Genomic DNA, 19787 nt, shown 5'->3' with positions numbered 1-19787 from the left:
CTAACCTTGAAGATGGTGTTCTTGCTGGCGGTGTGCTCAGCACGCCGCATCTCAGAGCTACAAGCACTGTCCTGCCGTGATCCCTTTCTCAGAATCACTCCTGAGGCTATCCATCTTTGTACGGTTCCCTCCTTTCTACCTAAAGTGGTTTCACAGTTTCATCTTAACCAAACCATATCCTTGCCTACCACGGCGGGTTTGAAGAAATCTGAAGAAGGGCGTTTATTACGCCATCTCGACATTGGCAGATTGCTGCCCAGATATCTGGAAGTGACACAAGAAGTACGAAAGACGGACCATCTGTTCGTCCTGCACAGCGGAAAGAAGCAAGGTGAAGCGGCCTCGCGGCCCACCATCGCCCGCTGGATTAAAGAAGTTATCCGAGCAGCTTACATAGAGGCTGGGAAGTCTCCGCCTCTACAGGTCAAGGCTCATTCTACCAGAGCACAAGCGGCATCCTGGGCAGAATCCAGGATGCTGTCGCCTGCAGAAATATGTAAAGCGGCGACATGGTCCTCCCTCCATACCTTCTCCAGGTTCTACCGTCTGGATGTCCAGGCCAGGGAGGACACAGCATTTGCGAGGGCGGGTACTACATGGTCCTCAGGCAGCCTCCCGCCCTGGCTGGGAGTAAAGCTTTTGTACATCCCATTCGTTCTGAGTCCATCTGGCTACACGCCAGGAAATGTTGAGATTACTTACCTGATAATCTCCTTTTCCTTAGTGTAGACAGATGGACTCAGCATCCCGCCCAGCTGCCTGTGTACTTGGGTTTCACCGATTCAAGGTAAGCCATGTCATTTGTTTACATAAGAGCGTACCCTTTTGCCAGGTGTCGACGCCTTCCGGTTGGGAATGCTGGTGGTCTCCAGCTACTATCAATCGGTCAGGGGAATCCTGTTTCACTATTTCACTGAGCGTCAGTACACACATCCATAACAGCTTTTGCAAGGAAGATTACTGAGTTGCTACGCTTCCTGTGGGGGTATATATACCCGTGCTGACGTCAGATCCGTCTCCAACTGCTAGCACGAGCATACTATACCCATTCGTTCTGAGTCCATCTGTCTACACTAAGGAAAAGGAGATTATCAGGTAAGTAATCTCAACAATCTAGTCCCTCCTCAGAGATGAGGTACTTTACCATCATGTAGGCTTTTTGTATCAGTCTTGTTTGTTGTATTTTCTCAATATGATATTGCACTGGTTGTGAACTGCTGCCTTTCCATGGGTAGGGCTATTGCTGTTTCATTTCTTGGAGTTAGTGCTGCTTCGGTAAGGCAGGTTTGATAAACATGAACAGAGTGGGGCTTGTTTTTTTGTTCCAGGTTTTATATTATTGTACAATCATGTCACAGTAGTAGAGAGAGTTTGTGATGCTGTTATTGAGATGACACCAGAATCAGAATATCTTTTTTTCTGTATGGTGAGTTGTACAGGGAAATGTCTTAGTTCTGCTCTGCACCCATTGTTAGGGAGATTTTTGTGGATGCAGAGTACATTTTTATATTTAGTCCCATGATGGTCACGTGTTCAGTGTGTCACGCCTGTGAGCGTCATCTCTCAGGTGGGTCCTGATAGAAAAAAAGGTTGAGAATCACTGTTTTAGAGGTCCATATTCAAATGCTTTTGAAGTTATCTGGCTAAATGAAAATGTGGCCATTTATCCAGCTGATATTCAGAGTTAAGTTATCTGGCTAGCTTTGAGATAGCTGGGTATAATCAGTGGCAAGGCTGGTTGCTGAACATACAGTATTACTTAAATGGATAAGTTTATGAGGCTAACTAGCAGTTGCACAGTGGCTAAATATGGACCTCTTATTTGATAAATTTAGGTATTCCTTGGAATTATTTTTTATTTTATTTTTTTTGCAGTCTATTTCCAAAAATCACAGAATGCATATTCAGCAGGCACTGTGACATGATTTCTAAAGCATATTTTGCAAAACAAAGGTGGTTATTTAAAAGTTTGATGTCCAGTTATGTGATTTTACAGGATTGCTCCTTAATGCTGCTGCATGATTTATTGCTGGCACTAGCAGAAGTGATCACATCACTCCTGTTCTTATTGATTTGCGTTGGCTTCCTATTGTTGAGCGTATTAAGTACAAGGTTGCAGTCATTACCTTCAATTGATTTCCTCTTCTGTTACTCCATAGTGGAATGCCCTGTTGTTCCTTTACTGTCCTACTCATCAGCTTCGCTCCTCCCAAAGAGGTCTTCGGGATGTGCCCTCGCCACTGCGTGCTAGGCTTCGGAGCACTAGAGGTTGCGCTTTCTCGATTGCAGCCCCCCTGTCCTCTGGAACTGTATTTCCTTTTTGACATTTTGTGATATTTTGATTGGTGTCTGTTGCTTTTATGTACATGTTCAGATTTTATGTATGTTTTTACTTTTTTTTTTTTTTTACATCGCCTAGTGTTTAGGCGATTAACAAAGTTGAATAAGGATACTGGGAACATAATGAAAGTTGAGATTAATTATAAATACTCAGGGGGAAGCCTATGAGCCTCGAAACTGAGGGGTGTGCACAAGGATGAAGGACCTAGGGAAGTGATTTCCAAATGTGTTCCTGGGAACTCCCAGCCACTCATGTTTTCAGGACACTGCAATGAATAAGCTTGTGTAGGAGAAAGCCAGGGGCTGCCTCATGGCTCACTAGCTCTGTGTTGATTTTTTCAGCTATTGCTGTTCTCACTGCAACCTGAAGAGCAAAGGAGACAGGAGAGGGGGAGCCAAATAAGGGACTGATGCTGGCAATAGATTGTGGAGGCAAAAAGAGAGAGGGGCTACTGAGTGGGGTGGATGAGGGAAAGGGGATTCCTGCTGTTGGGCTGGGTGAGGGTGAAAAGGAGATGCAAGACAATAGGGGTGAGGGAGAAAGAGGAAGATCTAGAGCAGGTGATGTGGGGAGAAATAGGATTCAGGGCACAGAGTGGAGTGGGGGTGGAGGGGGAAGGAGGGGATGAGAAAGGGGGAGATGCTGGATGGAGGGAGATAGAGAGGTGCTTTGCTGAAGCTGTGCCTCTGCTGCTTAAGGAGAAAGCACTGGGTCAGAGCAGATACTGGTAAGTGAAACGGGGTGAGGGGGGGGGGTTGCATAATTCTGTATATCTGTCTCGGGCACAGAAAAAGCTGGTCCCGGCTCTGTGAGGAGAGGACCAGCCCAGTGTCTACTTATCTGGATAGATGCAGAGGTAGGTGCCCAATGATCTTGGTAAGTGAAAAGTAGGTGAGGGACAGACCTAGTGTTCACTGATGCGGGTAAGTGCAGAGGGTGAAAGGAAAGATGAGCCTAGTGCCCATGTTGAGCGACAGGGAAAACGTCCAGCCGAGATACCCCTGGAATATACTCCAATACCGCAGGAAAGCCTCAGTCCAGATCCTTCTCCTCCTGGGGATGTTTCCCCCCCAGCCTTCCACTTCACCAGGATCCTCTACAGGGTAACCCTCTGACCCTGGGGAAGAACAACCGGAGCCTGTGTCTCCACCGGAGGATCTATCATATTCCAAGTTCGTGGAAAAGGTGGGGCAACATCTCAACGTTGAGACTAGGTGAAAGTACAAAAAGGTGTGCACAGTGTACGCACATTTAGTATTCCTGGGGTGTGTTTAGGTCAGGGGAGTAAAACACGCCAGTACCTGAGATTTCAAAAGTACGCACGCAGTTTTATCCCTACATGGCCCCTGGCACAGATAGCAGGTGCAAAGCACACGGAACTTATGTACGGGGAGCTGGGTAAAAGTGTCCGCGTACTCTGCAACTCAGAGGCCTTTTGCAAATTGCCCCGCTAATGATTACATTCTCTTTCGGAGTGCCTTCCAGGAAGATACCTGTTTAGAAGATTTATGAAAAACACCCTGCTGTCTGTGTGTGAGATCTGATGTACAGCGATAACAAACAGCAGCAGAGAGAGATTCAGCTTTTCAGTTTTGTCTCCCTGTGAGATGGAGTTGAAAAGGTCTCTAGACAGCAGAAGATAGAGGAGAGGTTATGAGCCGTGGCAGAAAGATTCTGGCTTTCCGAGTTTGTGGAGTTTTAAAACATCGCATTCATAGTACATTAATACCAAGACATTCATTCCATGTTCTGATGTTTGAGAGCTTTTGTAGTGCTTTACCTTTTATTAGCTATCCATCCTGAGGTTTATCTCCAATTACCTTCTTGAGAATGCATGGTCTCATCAGAAGCAGAATTGTAATCTTTGGGTTTGTCTTGTATCTTTTAATCCAAGTGGGAGTTTGGGGTGCCTGAGAAATGGCAGGAGATGGGGCCCCAGCTCACCGTCTTTCAATCTCTTTTCAGGTTCAGAACAGCCACAGTGAAAGGATGCATCCAGAAAGTCCTAAAGGAGGAGCTTACTAATATAGAGTACATCCCTGAGGAAGTTCCTCAACTGACGAGGTCCCTTTCTGAAATTATTAAAAATAAGCTTAAAGGTAATGAAGATTGCTTGGATAACATTGCAATATGTGTTTTATAATCTTGGGGCCTGGCCCGGTTGGAAATATTGTGCTGTGTATGAGCAGAGAAGTGGGCTGAGAGCCAGGGAAGCCAGGTTCAAATTATTCTTCTCCCACTGACACTTCATCTGACCTTGAGTAAATCCGTTCACCCTCCATTGCCTCAGGTACAAACTTAGGGCCTCATTTACTAACTTTTTCCCCCTAGACACAGAAAGGCCCTTAGGGGCCGATGCAATACCATGCACAAGCCGCTGCGCATGGCTTAACATGCGATTGGACAAGCATTTTGGACGCATGGCTATAACCTCCGATCCAAAACATGCGTCCTAGTCACTGCGTAGTTAATAGTGCTCATCACTTGGAAATTCATATAGATGAGGCTATTAGCTAATCCCCGTGATCCAATACATTTTCTGCCAATGTGCCCTTAGCGTCTAGACAGATAAATCCAGAACCAGTGGGTATATACTTCCACCAGCAGATGGAGACGGAGCAAAGCCGACATCACAGTATATATACTCCTGCAGTGACATCAGCCTGCTAGTATTCTCCGTCTCCAGCAGATGGATGTGCATTTCCATGCTGGGGATTGCTTCAAGTTTTAGAAGGAGAAAGAAGGAAACTTAATTTTCCTCACTCTCCTGCGGTGATACCAGATGGTCTCTCCCCCAGTTGAGAATTCCTGAGGTGATTTCCGTGGTCCCTCAGATGTGTGCCTTGGTCCCAGTAGCTGGTTTTTCAGCCGGCGTGGACTTAGCTGTTACAACAGCTGAAAGGCAGCAGGTGCAGGAAGCCGAGCGCGGCGGTAAAAGTCTATGCCCTCTCCCCCCGCAGCCAGAGATCGATTCTGTTCTTAGCTGGGAAGGGCTGAGCTTAGCTAAGTTTAAAAAAAAAAAAAAGTCAGAGACATTGTAAAGGGGATTTGTAGGACTTTCTCTGGTCTGTGCTAGGTGCACTGTTCCAACGTTCGTTCCCACTCCCGGGGCTTAAGGGAACTGGGAAGCCTGGCAAATTGAGCAGCCCGAGAGAGCTAGGCCCCACTGTTAGGCTTTTTTCTGCATGCTGCATGGAAGGCTGTGGTGGCATTTTCACGCACTTCTGTGTTTGTTTGGCTGCGCTCTATAGGAACGTCGGTGTGCGCAGTGCATCCGGCTCTGCGTACAAATTGTGTGCCCAGTTTTGGGTGCACTACTTGTGTGCACATTTTTTAAGCATATTGGTGGTGGGTCCAGATTTTGGTGCAGATATTGACGAACACAATTCGACAGACAGTGTGATCCTATCTTCAGGTGCTTGGTTTGATGGAGATCTGCTCTCAACTATAGTGGTGGTTAAAAGCGGATCATCTAAGGAAAGGCATTTCCCTAAGTTCACTGGACTGGCTAGTACTCACAACAGAAGTGAGCCTCCAGGGTTGGGAAGCTCACTGTCAGGAACTGACAGCGCTGGAGGGCAGAAGGGATCTCTAGAACATCTATTGGCTGGAAGCCTGTGTGGTCTGGTTGGCATGCTTGCAGTTCAGAGACAGATTGCAGAGTCGAGTGGTCTGATTAATGTCAGCCAATGCAACGACAGTGGCGTGCATCATTCGGCAGGGAGGAACCAAGAGTCAGCAGGTGCTGCAGGAAATAGCCCTACTTATGGAATGGGCAGAAGTGCATCTTCAGAAGATCTCAGCCATTACAGGAAAAGACAATGTGAGAGTAGACTTTCTCAGCAGACAGTTTGGTCCCAGGACAATGGCAATTGTCAAACAATATGTCTTAGCTAAGAGTGGATCGCTATGCGAAGATTTTTTGATTCTTCGGTCGCAGGAGAGATCCAAAGTCCTTGGGCATCGATGCCTTCATGCTGGAGTGGCTGGAGGATGAGCTGTTGTATGCCTTTCCCCTGTGGCCCATGTTGGGCAGATGATTCAGAAGATCGAGAGTCACAGGGGATGGTGCTTGTGGTGGCACCAGGTTGATCCAGAAGACCATAGTCTATGGATTTACAAAGATTCCAGGTGGACACTTCCCTCCGGTTTGTTCGGCACACGAGGATCTACTGCGACAGGGTCCTCTTCTTCATGACGATCCTACTCGATACTATCTTACGGTATAGTACTGGAGAGGATTTGGTTGCTGAAGCGTGGATATTCTACTGCAGTGATTACCACCTTGCTTTGAGCAAGAAAGTTCTCCACTTCCTTAGCCTATGTAAGGATTTGACGAGTGTTTTGAGGCTTGGTGTGAAGATCGAGGGGTTTCCTTCTTGCTCGGTTCAGATCCCGCTTAATTTGGAGTTCTTGCAGGTGAATGGTGGGCCTTTTCGGCTTATCCAGTTGGGTCCCATTCCTTGAAAGGAGTGAAGCTTCTTCATCCTTCTTTGCTGTTACCAGTGTCTCTGTGCATGTTTAGCAGGCCCTACTTTTCGACCAATGCATAATCTTCCTTGCGATTACTAACCTTGAAAACGGTGTTTCTTGTGGCAATTTGTTCTGTGCATAGAATATCCAAGCTGCAGGCCTTGTCTTACCAGGAGCCATTCCTTCTAGTGACTCCAGGGGTGATACAACTGTGTACTATTCCTTCCTTTTTGCCAAAAGTGGTCTCGGATTTTCACTTTAATCAGTCCATTTCCCTGCTGTCTCTGGATAGGGGGAGAGATGTGGAGGAATATCGCCTTTTGTGAGCCTTGGTTGTAAGAAGCATATCGTGAGGTTTCTTGACTTCTCGGGAAAACAGATTGCCTGTTTGTCCTCCACAGTGGAGATAAACAGGGCGAGCCGGCTTTGCAGGCTACAGTAGCTCGCTGGATTGAAGAGGTGGTCATAGTCGCATTTGTGGAAGCTGAACAGCCGTTGCCTAGTCAGGTTAGGGCTCATTCTACAAGGGCTCAGGCAATGACATGGGACAAAGTTAGTGTTAGGAACCTGCTAGGGAGTTAGCAATCTGTTAGGAATCTGCTCCTGTGGTAGGAGGAGTTAGCGATCTTGTTATGAGTGAGCTCCTCTGAAGGGAGGAGCTAGCAATCTGTTATGGTTATACTCCTATGAAGGGGAGGAGTGAGCAAGCTGGTTATGAATGACACCTCAAGAGGGAGGAGCTAACAATCTGTTATGAATCTCTGCACGGAGTTAGCAATCTGTTATAATCTATTCCTGAGGAAGGAGAAGTTAGTAAACTGATATGCTCAGCTCCTATAGAGGGAGTAGTAACAAACTGTAATGAATCTGTTGCTGAAGACTCCTGGTGGGGAAGGAGTAGCCATCTGTTACCAGCGGTGCTTGGAGAGCTGTAGAGGAATGTAGATAGGTGGATCCTTGGGCCGATGGCAGATGACTGTGCCCCCAGGAGGATATCCTGAGAGGGACCACCGGCTAGGCTTGAGTATGGAGACAGACACAGATAATTCTTTTATTAGACAGGTTAGTAGAACCATCAGATGTGATCCCAGGGTTGCTGAGCTGTAGAGAAACAATAGATAGTGAGTAGATAGGGTATGCTGTGTTCATAGTCAGAACTGGATGACAGATCTCACATAAGGTCTTTAGAAAGCTCAGTAGCTGGAAAAGGTTAGGCCCTCGAGGAGCGAGTACCTGGTTCCAGGGAAAGCTCTGAGAGAGCGATGGTAACTCACAAATGTCTGTATCTGTGATAGCTTCCAGGCAGTAGAGAATCTTCAGAGTGTTCAGGAACATGGGCCCTCGAGGAGCGAGTACCAGATCCCATCAGCAATCTGAAATAGAGAAAAGAGAGCAAGGCCCCCGAGGAGCGGGTACCCCTGGTAAGTCTGAGGAGGCAGAGTAGTTTGGACGAATCCTTGCTAACTCAATTCATTAGTAAATACTGAGACCTTTTATATTGGAAGTGGATGACGTCAGTTCAGGGGGACGCCCCTGAGGTTCGCGCCCTTGCTGGTACATTATTTGGAGTGCGCGCACCCTACGTCATCAGGAACATGGCGGATCCACAGCGTCATGCCGCTCTGGGGATGCTGGAGGAAGACAGCAAGAAGACTCCGCGGCAGCAAACCGTCCATCAGGCCCGGAGGGAGTCGCCAAAGTGGTAAGGAGGGTGGGGTGAGGGCGTCGAGCAGCGACGGATGCAACAGTTAGATTGTTGTCTCTCTTCGACATTTGCTGAGTTATGACATGATCCTCCTTGTACACCTTTTCCAGGTGTGCAGGCCTGGGAGGATACAGCCGTCACACATGTGGTTTTGACTGAACCACGGGCAGCTTCCCACACACTATTAGGGAGTAGCTTGGGTACATCCTACTGGTTCTGGATTCATCTGTCTGGTCGCTAAGAAACGAGAAATTACTACTTACCTGATTAATTTCCTTTTCTTTAAGAAAGACAGATGATTCCGGCTTCCTGCCCTTGGCTGCCGAATGGTTGTGCTGTTTGTCCTCCTGTGTGGTTTCATGTTCCAGGGGTTACTGGTAAGTGTCAGTCCAGTCCCTATATTAATATTATTGAAGTTATTACACTTTTTTTTTTTTTTATTTGGGCTCCGTGTTTTCTAGTTGCCTGAGTGCTGGAATGTTTATCTGTTAATAATCAAGTTTTGTGAGTTTGTCCACAGTTGGCTTTTGCAGAGAATACTGGTGGGCTGATCTCACTCCAGCAGTATATATACTGTGACGTCAGCTTTGCTCCGCATCAATCTGCTGGTAGAGGTGCATAACCCACTGGTTCTGGATTCATCTATCTGTCCTAAAGGAAAGGAATTTATCAGGTAAGTAGTAATTTCTCATTTTATGCCAGCCCAGGGCTAGCGTAAAGTTATGCCATGCTCAAGGGCACATGGGGGGAAAAAAAAAAAAGAAAAATTCTGCTTTCTGTGATTTCTTCTAATAGTATCTAGTGATACTAAGTAGGAAGAACCAAATAAAACAGTATTTATTTTTAAAAAAAAATTCTGTTTGTCCAATACACACACAAGATACACAGTCCAGGCCGTATATGCCGGTAGTGGGGAAAAAAATGGACGCTTGTAGATTTGAGCATCTGTTTTCCCAACCTGCTTGACAGCCTCCTCTCTTGTGCGCCCGATGTCGAGGAGGTGCTATGGACGCACATTTGTCCCTAGCACCTCCTTTTTTAGTGCAACTCCTTATTTAAACATTGGTTTGATTGCCCAGGCGAGGTGGCTGGGCGCGCGTGTTAGGAAAACGGGTGCTCAGCCCTGCCTGCCCGTTTTCTGTGCACATTTATTGCATTGGCCTCTTAAATTGTAAATCCTCTGGGACAGAGAGTATTTAATCCAAACTAAAGGCGTGACCAGCTCAGGACTTCCATGCTGCAGGGCTCCAATTATTTATGGCTAGACTGGGTGTGGAGGAATGTGTCCGTACTTCCAGGCCATGGTTAGATCATTTATCTGCCTCTGTATGTCTCTGTATGTCTGATCCAGCCATTGCATGAGACCCAGTCCACAGTCTGTTTCATTGTAGTCTGCGTTCAGCACCCCCAAAGCTGTAAATACAGTCATTTCATTTCATCAATGTCCTTTTCCAGTGCATTTAACTGACAGAAATGTAGATGTGTTCTAACAAACACGTTTCAAATGTTCTTTCTCTTCAGAGATTGGATTTGACAGATACAAGATAGTGGTGCAGGTGGTAATTGGAGAACAGAGGGGAGAAGGAGTGAAGTAAGTTAAGTTTGTATGTTGTCACAATTTAACTCTCCTTTGATACAAGATACAATTCTTTCAAACAGGAGCTTTCATAATTCTTCAGCTGGAGAAAGGCCACGATTTGCACTGGAACAATTGTACTTAAAGAGGCAGAGCTGCAGGGCTGGCCCTGTTTCTCAGGCTGTCGCACGGTGGTGCAGGGTGCTTAAACTCAAGTCCCCCCCGATGGACAATTTTTGGGGCGTATTGTGGAGGTGACTCACTCTGACTACAGTGTGGTCAGAATGGGTTGACCCCTGCTGATATGAGAAGGAACCAAGGGCTTGTCTCCTGAGTAGGCTTCCATCCAGCAAGGGTTCCCTTATCACCCAGGATGCTGACTTGGAACAGGGGTAAAGGGGAAAGCCGAGGAGAGCTTCATTCAGGAATTTTTCAGGAGTGGGCCTTTTTGGTAAGTACAACCATTGGTCCTGGGGTGGCTAAAGGAGTGGATGTATTCTCCTCTGTGCCTTTCTTTCCCTCCTCTTCAATATAGAGCACCTCGCATTTGTACAGATCAGACAATAAGAGAGAGCTTAATTGGACTGGGGATGTTATTGTCTTCCCAATTTAATTGGCTTGCTAAAATCCAATTACAGATCACAATAGAAAAGAAAAAAGGGCCTCCTGCCAGAGAATACCTGGAGAGAGCTCTGCCTTCTTGTAACTGTGACCGAGCTGCTCACGTGCTGCTTAAGGGTTGATTTGGAAAGCACCTGATTCAGGACATCCATTAATAAGGAAGGGGTTGTTTTGTTTTTTTTCCTATTTTCTTTTAAGAAAAGTAATCCGAGATGCCCTCGGTACTTTTACACTCCATGCAAGTATCATTTACCTGCATTCTGACTGCTGCTTTTAAGTTGTTCACATACCCTGAATATCTGGAATGCAGTTCAAACCGTTACGCCTGGCATATACCACCTGCAGAAACCCCCGTCCCCTCCTGTGTGTCCAGTAACAAGTAAGGAGAAGGCCCCTGATAAGTTCTCTTCATGGCTTTTCCTTAAGAAATATAACAAATATGATATAAGAAATGTCATACTGGGTCACACCAAAGGTCCACCCAGCCAGCATCTTGTCTCTTAGTCCTGGGGGAATTCTGCACTACCGCGGAGCACAGAATTCCCCCCCCCCCACGCAGAATTGCTAAATTCTGCACAGAAAATAGCAGATGAGACCTTGGCATGCTGCAAACTGAGCGCGCAAAGACGAAGGCCCGGGTGCACCGCGGAACACGCTCCACTCGCAGTGAAGATGAAGGCCCGGGCACACCGTTTGCAGTGAAGATGGAAGGCCCCCCCATGTGCTGTGAACAGAGTGTGCTCTGCTCACGGCGAAGATAAAGGTCCCAGTGAGAGAAAATGTGTGTCTGTGTGTGTGTGAGGGGAGAGGAGGTGAGAGAGCATGGGAGGTAAGGGGGGGATGCTTGAGTGTGGGTGCCAGAGAGAGGGAGCCTATATGAGGAGATTGTGAAGGAGTGTGTGTGTGTGAGAGAGAGATTGGGAGTGTATGTGAAGGTGCTAGCCTGTGTGAAGGGATTGTGTATGTGTGAGAGGGAGCCTGTGTGAAGGGGTGCATGAGAGAGAGAGACATAGGTAGCCTGTGTGAGAGAGAAAGGGAGCTTGTGTGGGGGTGTATGCAAGAGAGAGGGCCCTGTATGAGGGGATGTGTGCGTGCGAGAGTGAGAGAGTCTGTATGAGGGTGTGTGTATGTGCACTAGAGAGAGGGAGGGACAGAGGGAGCCTGTGTGAGGGGCAGTACTGAGAACGGGGTCAAACTCTGGGACTGGCGATAGAGTGGAAGGGGTTGAGCCTAGAGGTGGAGGGGAGAGATACTGGCAGGTGGAGGAGTTGGGGCCTGAGAGGGCAAAGTGGCCAGGGGAGTAGGGAGAGAGCGGAAGGGACACTCTTACAGTGAATTTCTAGGGAACTTCTGCTCAAAATATTTACAATTCTGCATCTTTAAGTAATAACTTTTTTCTGAATTAATTTAAAATGTAATTACTGAAAGACTCACATCACATGTAGAAATTGTCCACTGATCAACGAGTGATAAATTATTGGCGAATAACACATTGTATCTAATAGCTTATTACTTCAAATATATCAAATTCTTTTTTCGTCAATTTTTGACGAAAAAGGAATTGACGAAAAAAGAATTTGATACATTTGACGTAATAAGCTATTAGATACAACGTGTTATTTGCCATTACTTAAAGACTGTCATGTAAATTGTGTTATTTTGACCTATATAAAGTTTGCAGAATTTTAAGTTTTTGTGCGCAGAATTCCCCCAGGAGTAGTCTCTGTCTGTGACCAGTCCAGGTCACGAGTACCCGGGAGGATCCCAAAGAGAAGAGGCCCAATCCTTCTTGCTTATAACCAGGGATAAGCAGTGGCTTTCTCAAGCCTATATGACTAATAATGGTTCATGGACTTTTCCTCCAGAAACTTGTCTAAACCTTTTTAAATCCAGCTATGCTAACTGCTTACACCACATCCTCTGGCAAAAAAATTCCATAGTTTAATTCTGCACTGAGTGAAAAAAAATACTTTCTCTGATTTATTATAAAAGTACTACCGATTAGTCCTAGTACTATTGGAAAAGGTATCTAACTGTTCCCTGTCTACCCATTCCACCCCATTCGTGATTTTATAGGTCTCTTATATCTTCTGCAGGCTGAAGAGCCCTAACCAGTTTAGCCTTTGTTGAGAAGGGAGATAGTCCATTCCCTTTGTTATTTTGGTCAACTCTGTAGCTTTTTAAGTTCTGCCATAACTTTTTTGAGATGGGGTGCCCAGAACTGCACACAATACTCTAGGTGTGGTCACACCATGAATTGATAGAGAGGCATTATTTATTTATTTAGAGTTTTTTTTATACCGACTTTCTTGATACAAATCAAATCAACTCGGTTTACAGAGAACAAAGATCTTAACAATAACAATAAACATGAAACCATAACTAGATGAAGTAAAAAGTTACAATAAAACAAGGGAATACAACTGGGAATTGAGAATGAAGAGGGGGAGAGATCGATAATAAATACTAAATACTGATAAGTATGATATCCTCTGCTTTTCTTAGCATTCAGATAGGTGAATCCAGAACCAGTGGGTTATGCATTTCTACCAGCAGACTGAGATGGAGAAAAGCTGACATCAGGTGTATGTGTGTATATATATATATATATAATATACACCCTTGCAGTGACATCATTCCCCCAGTATTCTCTGTCTCCAGCAGATGGTGGACATGAATCTTCCCACTGGGGATTGCTTAACAAAAAGGAAAAAGGAATTTTCAAAAGAGAAGAGGATTATTTGTCCTGCTCTCCCTTGGTGATACCTTATGGTTCCTCCCTCAGTTGAGAATTCCTGAGGTGATTTTCTTGGTCCGGTAGGCATAGACTTAGCTGTAAAAAAACAAACAGCTGAAAGGCAAGCTGGTGCAGGAGGCCTAGAACGGCAGTGAAGGTCTTTGCCCTCTCCCCCCACAGCCAGAGACCAACCTTGTACTCAGCCAGGACTGGTTGAGCTCAGGTAAAGAATAATAAAAAAAAAAAAATAGAGAAGGGGAGTTAATTAGGGGTCCTCCTCCCACTGGTCTCCGTGATCTGACGGTTGTTCCCACCTCCGGGGCAGCTCAGGACATGGGCAGCTTGGTGGGTTGAGCAGCCTTTTTGGCTAGGCCCCATTCTCAAGCTCGTCTTTTCACAGCATGGTAGGCCGCGGCAGCATTTTCACGTGTTTTTGTGCGCCCAAGACTCCACTTCCGTTGGTTCGTGCTTATGCACTCGGTTAGGCGCATAGGAGCACCTACCGGAGCACTCAATTGTGCATGCACACTCACATACACGCACTTTTGGCACGTACTAGGTGAGCGGCCTGGGTCAACTCGGTTTGTGTGTTTATCAAGACACTTGTCTGTTCTAAGGAATAGGAAATTATCAGGGAAGAAGTAATTGCTCCTTACATTGGCCATCCTCCAATCCTCAGATACCATAGTTGATATGAATGAGAACTTACTGCAATTTCTTTCCAGAAGCACCTCCTCCTGTATGCCCAACTGCTACATATTTGCCTACCGAACAGCAGCAGCAGCAGTGCTGTGGGGAAAGGGCTCAGCCAAGAAGCTATAGAAGCTCTGTTACCTTTCCTTGGCTGTCATTCACTCACCCAAAGGGGTTTGTCATGGAGCCAGCAGATGCTATGGCTGCAACCTTCCCAGCCTGGCATACCAGAAGCAGGCATGCTGATTGGGCCATCCAGAAGACATATCAAGGCAGATATATTGGAATAGTCTGCTTCGAAGTAGAAAGAAGAGCATTTTATTAAAAACAAAAGGATTTGCTTGTCTCAGGAGAAAGCAGAGTTGCTTACCTGTAACTGTTGTTCTGTAAGACAGCAGGATGTTAGTCCTCATGAAACCTGCCTGCCACCCCGCAGAGTTGAGTTTCTCCTATGTTTGTTTATTTTTTTGTAATTCTATAATACAAGACTCAAGGGGGGACCCCGTGTGGACTCGTGGATAGTGGCATGCTGGGCATGCTCAGTGTGCCAGTCAAAGCTTCTAGAAACTTTGGCAAAAGTTCTCACACATAGGTGACATCATCAGACATCCTGCTGTCCTAGGAGAACACCTGTTACAGGTAAGCAACTCTGCTTTCTTGACAAACCAACATATACAAAGTACAAGGCCTCATTTCTAGTTCCTGCAAAAGGGACGAAGGCAAGTTGTAACTGTCCTATTGACACCGTGGATTGTCTGGCATTAAAAAAGAGCCGAGACTGCCGAAGTAACGCTATAAGAGTTTAAAAGTTAACGTCTATGCATGACATTAAGCGGACATTTTCTTCTATATTGAAGCAGTTTTTTTGACAAAGATCATCTTTCTGAAGTAAACACATACGTTTCCCATTTTGCTAATATATCGTTGCCACAAAGATTTTTGTTGCTTTTGTACCAATATAGTCTCTTTAAGACAGATAGCATTCCTTTCTATTCAAATCAGATCTAGTTGATGTTTGGCCATGTTCAAATTCCCCCTGAAGAAGCCAACAGGTGAAATGAGGATCCTTGTCAGGGTTCTTCAAAGCTGGATTTCAACAGTGGGTTGTGTATTTATGTGATATTTTTTTTTCATTGAGCTTACCAGCTTCATACTTTGTATTTGTTGGTTTGTCAAAAGACATATGTTGTTTGTAGCAAAATTTGAGTATGTGTGTGGTGTGTGTGCATTATATGTAGGATTATTTGCATGTACTTACTTACATTTGTACTATATGTACTATAGAAACTTAATTTCTGATATTGGTATTATATGCATTTTTAGCTATGTACTTATATAAGTTTTGAAAAAAACGTTTAGCTGTAATCTTATGAAAGGTTTAGTCTTGATTTTATGAAAACGTTTCATGTGCTGTTTTACCCTAGGGGTAATTATAACTATAGATATTTATTGGTACAGCACCATAACAACTAGTGAAGGTTGTCTGGTATTTTTCCTCACTGTAAGTATGTATGTATATACATGAAGTATTGAGGTCCTTCAGTCTCATCTCATAAGGCTTTTGGAATAGACTGCGCACTATTTTGGTTGCCTTTCTTTGAACTATCTCTAGCCTCTCTCCATCCTTTTGGAGGTTATGGGGTCCAGAAATGAATACAGTACTCTGGGAGCAGCTCTTCAGAGACCTGTAAAGAAGCATTCTCACCGTCAATGAATGTATGGTAAAGAGCTGTATCTAGCCAGAATTCCCTCAAAAACCCCACCTTTCATCTTATGTACAGCAGGCCTATCACTTCCAGGTACTGCAGACCAGCCAAAGGTTCTGCAAAGCATTGGAGTTGAAATAACATTTCCTTACAGCTATGCAGCTTATTCCTGCCAAGCATTTTTAAGACTGCTACTGCCAGTCTTGTGTGGGAGCCTGCTCTCTAAAACTGGGCTGTGGGATGTGCATGATAAGTTCGTGCCAGTTAGCTACCCTAATTCCTCTCTTTCTTAGAATGGCTGCCCGCTGCTTCTGGGATGCCGACACTGATAACTATGCTCAGGAGGTGTTCATGAATGTAAGTACTTGCCGTTTCCACAGAGAAAACACAAATACATTTCTATTGCATGACTTTCTGCATTAAACACATAGCTAAGAGGTCAATATTCAGCAGTTTGTCGAATGGACAATTTATCCAGCTAAAGCTTGCCAGATAAATCCATTGATAACCAGTGAGGCGCTGCTCTTCAGCACAACCAGACGTAGTCAGATTAGTCATCCAGATAACTTTTCTGGCTAGCTCCAATATTCAGTTATCCGGCTACCTACTCCAACGTATCCGCCTATCTTTTAGCCAGATGAAGCAGAAGCAGTCAGAGTGGTGGGAAATTTATAATCTGTGGTTTTCCTGGCTCAGTTCTGAATTTAGCTGAACAAAATCATCTGAATATTGACCCCCCCATAGCATACTGAACTTGCTGCTAGTTATGTATTTTGGTTTTTTAAACACTTTAGCTAAACAGGTTTCTTTTGCCAGGTCTTTGCTTAGGTTAATTTCAGAGCTTTCAGTATTTTTAAAAGGAATAAATATGCTATTCCCCAAGTGCCCCCTTGTGGATATATGGGAGATATTTTCTGGTCTAACACTAAGCACATACCAGTTTGATATGCCCATTCCTCTGTATGTGTGTGTGTATACATATACTCATGAATGTATATAATTTTCCATGGATAGCCATTACATGTGGGTGATGTTATCTGGCAGCACTAAAGGCATTCATCTCTCCAAGACGGTAGAGCCTTGAGCTCTACCGAGCATGAGCTTCCTCAAGTCATTTTTTTGTCCGAGCACTTGCACAAACATATACTCTGTCTCTCCTCAGAATGTTTTGATAAAATCTAATTTTTCTTTAATAACTTCTAATTCATTGCCTTGCTGCCTTGGCAGCTCCACAACAGGACTTTTCAGTGCTAACTGGGGGAAATATAAAAAAAAGAATAGTAAGAGAGGAGAACACCTATAATATGCTTCTTTCTCTGAAAGGCCTTGCCTCCTCCAGATGTCGCAAAAGAAAGAGCCAATGGTGAGTGGATTTAAGCAGTGTATATGCAGGAAGGTAATGTCCTTCTGCTCCACCAGTCAAGAACATGTGGGTTTAGTCTCCTCATCCAGAAGTGAGAGGCAAAGTTGGGGTTCGGCTGACATCATGGAACCAGATGCAGCCGGTGTTCTCTGCCTCCGGCTGTTGGATGGACGGTTGTGGATAAGCCTTGACAGAGGTTTTTTGTTTTTTTTTTAATCGAAGAGAATTTTTTTATGGCTATTTCATGGTTGTGATATAGTGCTTAAACTATAGACCGTAAGAGCCAAGCTCCTGTGGATTGTCCTCTGCAGTAAAGCAAGCCAGGACAGCAACACAGCTCACTACCCATCTAATGGGGTTTGTTTTCTCTAGGATGGCATTAAAGGTGGCGTTTGAGCCGGCCTTTATCTTTTAAAAAGGACCGTCTGCTGACTTCCTGAGCTGAAATGCTGGTGGAAGTCAGGCTCCTGCAACTGATCAGCCTTGCAGTGAAGCGTGCAGTTGCCAGTTTGAAGGCAAGCTCACTAACTCAAGGGCCCCCGTCCCTTGAATGTGGTAATAGGCTGAGCAATAAAAAAAAACAGCTGACAAGAGAAGGAAACACTCTCTTTTATTATTCAAATTGCCTTTCGTTTTATTTATTTTTATTTATTTAAAAGTTTTTATATACCACTAATAAAAATAGTGACAATCCATCTAGGGGGTTCACAATGATACCCACACAGGGGCAGATTTTAAAAGCCCTACGCGCACCGAGCCTATTTTGCATAGGCCCGGAGACACGCGCAAGCCCTGGGACGCGCATATGTCCTGGGGCTTGAAAAAAGGGCGGGCGTGGGAGTGGCCAGAGGCCTCCATAGGGCCTCTAGGCTGGGGGATCGCGCGCCGGCACTTGGCCGGCACACACAACCTACACCTGCCCAGAGGCAGGCGCAACTTGCAAAACAAAGGTATGGGGGGGTTTAGGTAGAGCTGGGGTGTGGGTTAGGTAGGGGAAGGGAGAGGAAGGTGGGGGGGTGGGAGGGAGCAGGGAAAGCCATCAGGGCTCCCCTTGCGCGCACCGACCCCGGATTTTATAACATGCGCGGCTGTGCGCGCATGTTATAAAATCGGGCGTAGATTTGTGCGCGCCGGGTTGTGCGCACAAATCTACGCCCGCGCATAGGTATTAAAATCTGCCCCATAATGAATTAAACTAAAAACAATATGACAAAAGTAGATACAAGATAAAATATAAATAATACGATATTAAAGGTCAACTATTTGAACATAAAACATTTCATTAATAAATTAATAGAGGGGGTGATTAAAAGTTAAGCAATATTGTAAGCGGCAGAACACAGATGAGTTTTTAAAGATTTTGTAAATGCTTTAGTGTTTGATATAAGTCTGATCTCTTCTGGCAGGGAGTTCCAAAGAGTTGGGCCGGCGATTGAAAAAGCTTGTTTCCTGTACGTACCCGGATCAGTCCAGACAGTGGGTTGAGCCTCCTTTCCAGCAGGTGGAGACAGACTAAAATTTGAAGGATGCCCTATATCAGGACAGAGCCTATCCTCTACCCCTTCAGTATTCGTCTGTCTCCAGCAGGTGCAGCATCTCCCCTTCAGTTCTCTGCTGTAGGCTAGTCAGCCTCTTCTTTCTTTTTCAGCTCAAGCAAGTAGTTCTTTGATTCCCGTTTGTTTTAGAAACAAAGGAAAAAAAAAGAAAAAAATCTATGAAGGAAATTTTGCCTTCTCTTAGTGCTTTTACTGTTTTTGTGTGGGAGACGTCAGTCTCCCAGCTCTTGCCCAGCTCAGGGGGGCTTTGCCCCTTTTGCAGGAGGGGGTTCCCTGCATAGTCCTGAGTCCGTGGACGCTTCCAGGTGTGGGGACCGATGCTCTCTGGGCCTCGTTCCCCCTCTGGCTGCCGAGAGGGTTTTTAACCCGCTGCTGCGCTCAGTAAAAAAAAAAAAAAAGTTTAAAAGTTTTAAACTTCAATAAGTTGCAGGTACTCACCTACCTCTAACTTATTTGCAGCAGTTGACCAGCTTTTTTATTTTTTTCTGGTCAGAGTAGGGCTAGAACCGGCAGCCAGAGAAGCAGAAGGCAGCAGGTTTCCCACCTGCTCTCTCCTGGTGTGCAGGCTGTCAATCAAGCTTTTTTTTTCAGCTTTTTTTTCTTCAGCCGCGGCTTAGCTATGTCCCGACAGGCAGCCTGCCTTTCTTGTGGGCTGCCTTCTTTGCGTTTTTCGCGGCAGGGCCTCTGCACTGCTTGCCTGCCGGGTAGGGAAGGTCCCTCCTCGGCAGGACAAGCAAATTTAGCCCAGGGCTCCACTCCTCCCGGCATGGCTAGGCCTTTCCCGGGTCGACAGAGCCTGGGAATGGTGGCCATCTTGGATTTTTCATCGGGGCCGATTTCAGTGCTCCCTGGGGCTGGGGGCCAGATTTTTTTGATTTAACCCCCGATTTGGCCCCTGCGGGTGCCCAGGAGAGGGGTCCTGACCTTCCCTCGCTCCCCTCCCCCCCCCCGCCGCCAAATCCAGGGTCCCTTTTTCAGCGGATTTCGTCCTCATGCACAAATCTTATCTAGCTAGC

At 45.6% G+C, this 19787-nt stretch overlaps 1 protein-coding gene across 1 annotated transcript in view; it reads left to right on the top strand.

Moving 5' to 3' along the window:
- Positions 1-19787, top strand: part of TCTEX1D2 (Tctex1 domain containing 2) — a 36336-nt gene that overhangs the window by 2531 nt on the left and 14018 nt on the right. Inside the window, exons 2-4 of the mRNA XM_029616682.1 lie at positions 4307-4440; positions 10041-10110; positions 16146-16209. Of these exons, the coding sequence (XP_029472542.1) occupies positions 4307-4440; positions 10041-10110; positions 16146-16209 (268 nt within the window). The remainder of the gene's footprint in view (positions 1-4306; positions 4441-10040; positions 10111-16145; positions 16210-19787) is intronic.

This window comes from Rhinatrema bivittatum, chromosome 9 (genome assembly GCF_901001135.1).
Source record: "Rhinatrema bivittatum chromosome 9, aRhiBiv1.1, whole genome shotgun sequence".
NCBI classification, from domain to species: Eukaryota; Metazoa; Chordata; class Amphibia; order Gymnophiona; family Rhinatrematidae; genus Rhinatrema; species Rhinatrema bivittatum.
The sequence above is the reverse complement of the archived record's forward strand: the minus strand, read 5'-3'. Positions and strand labels throughout refer to the sequence as shown.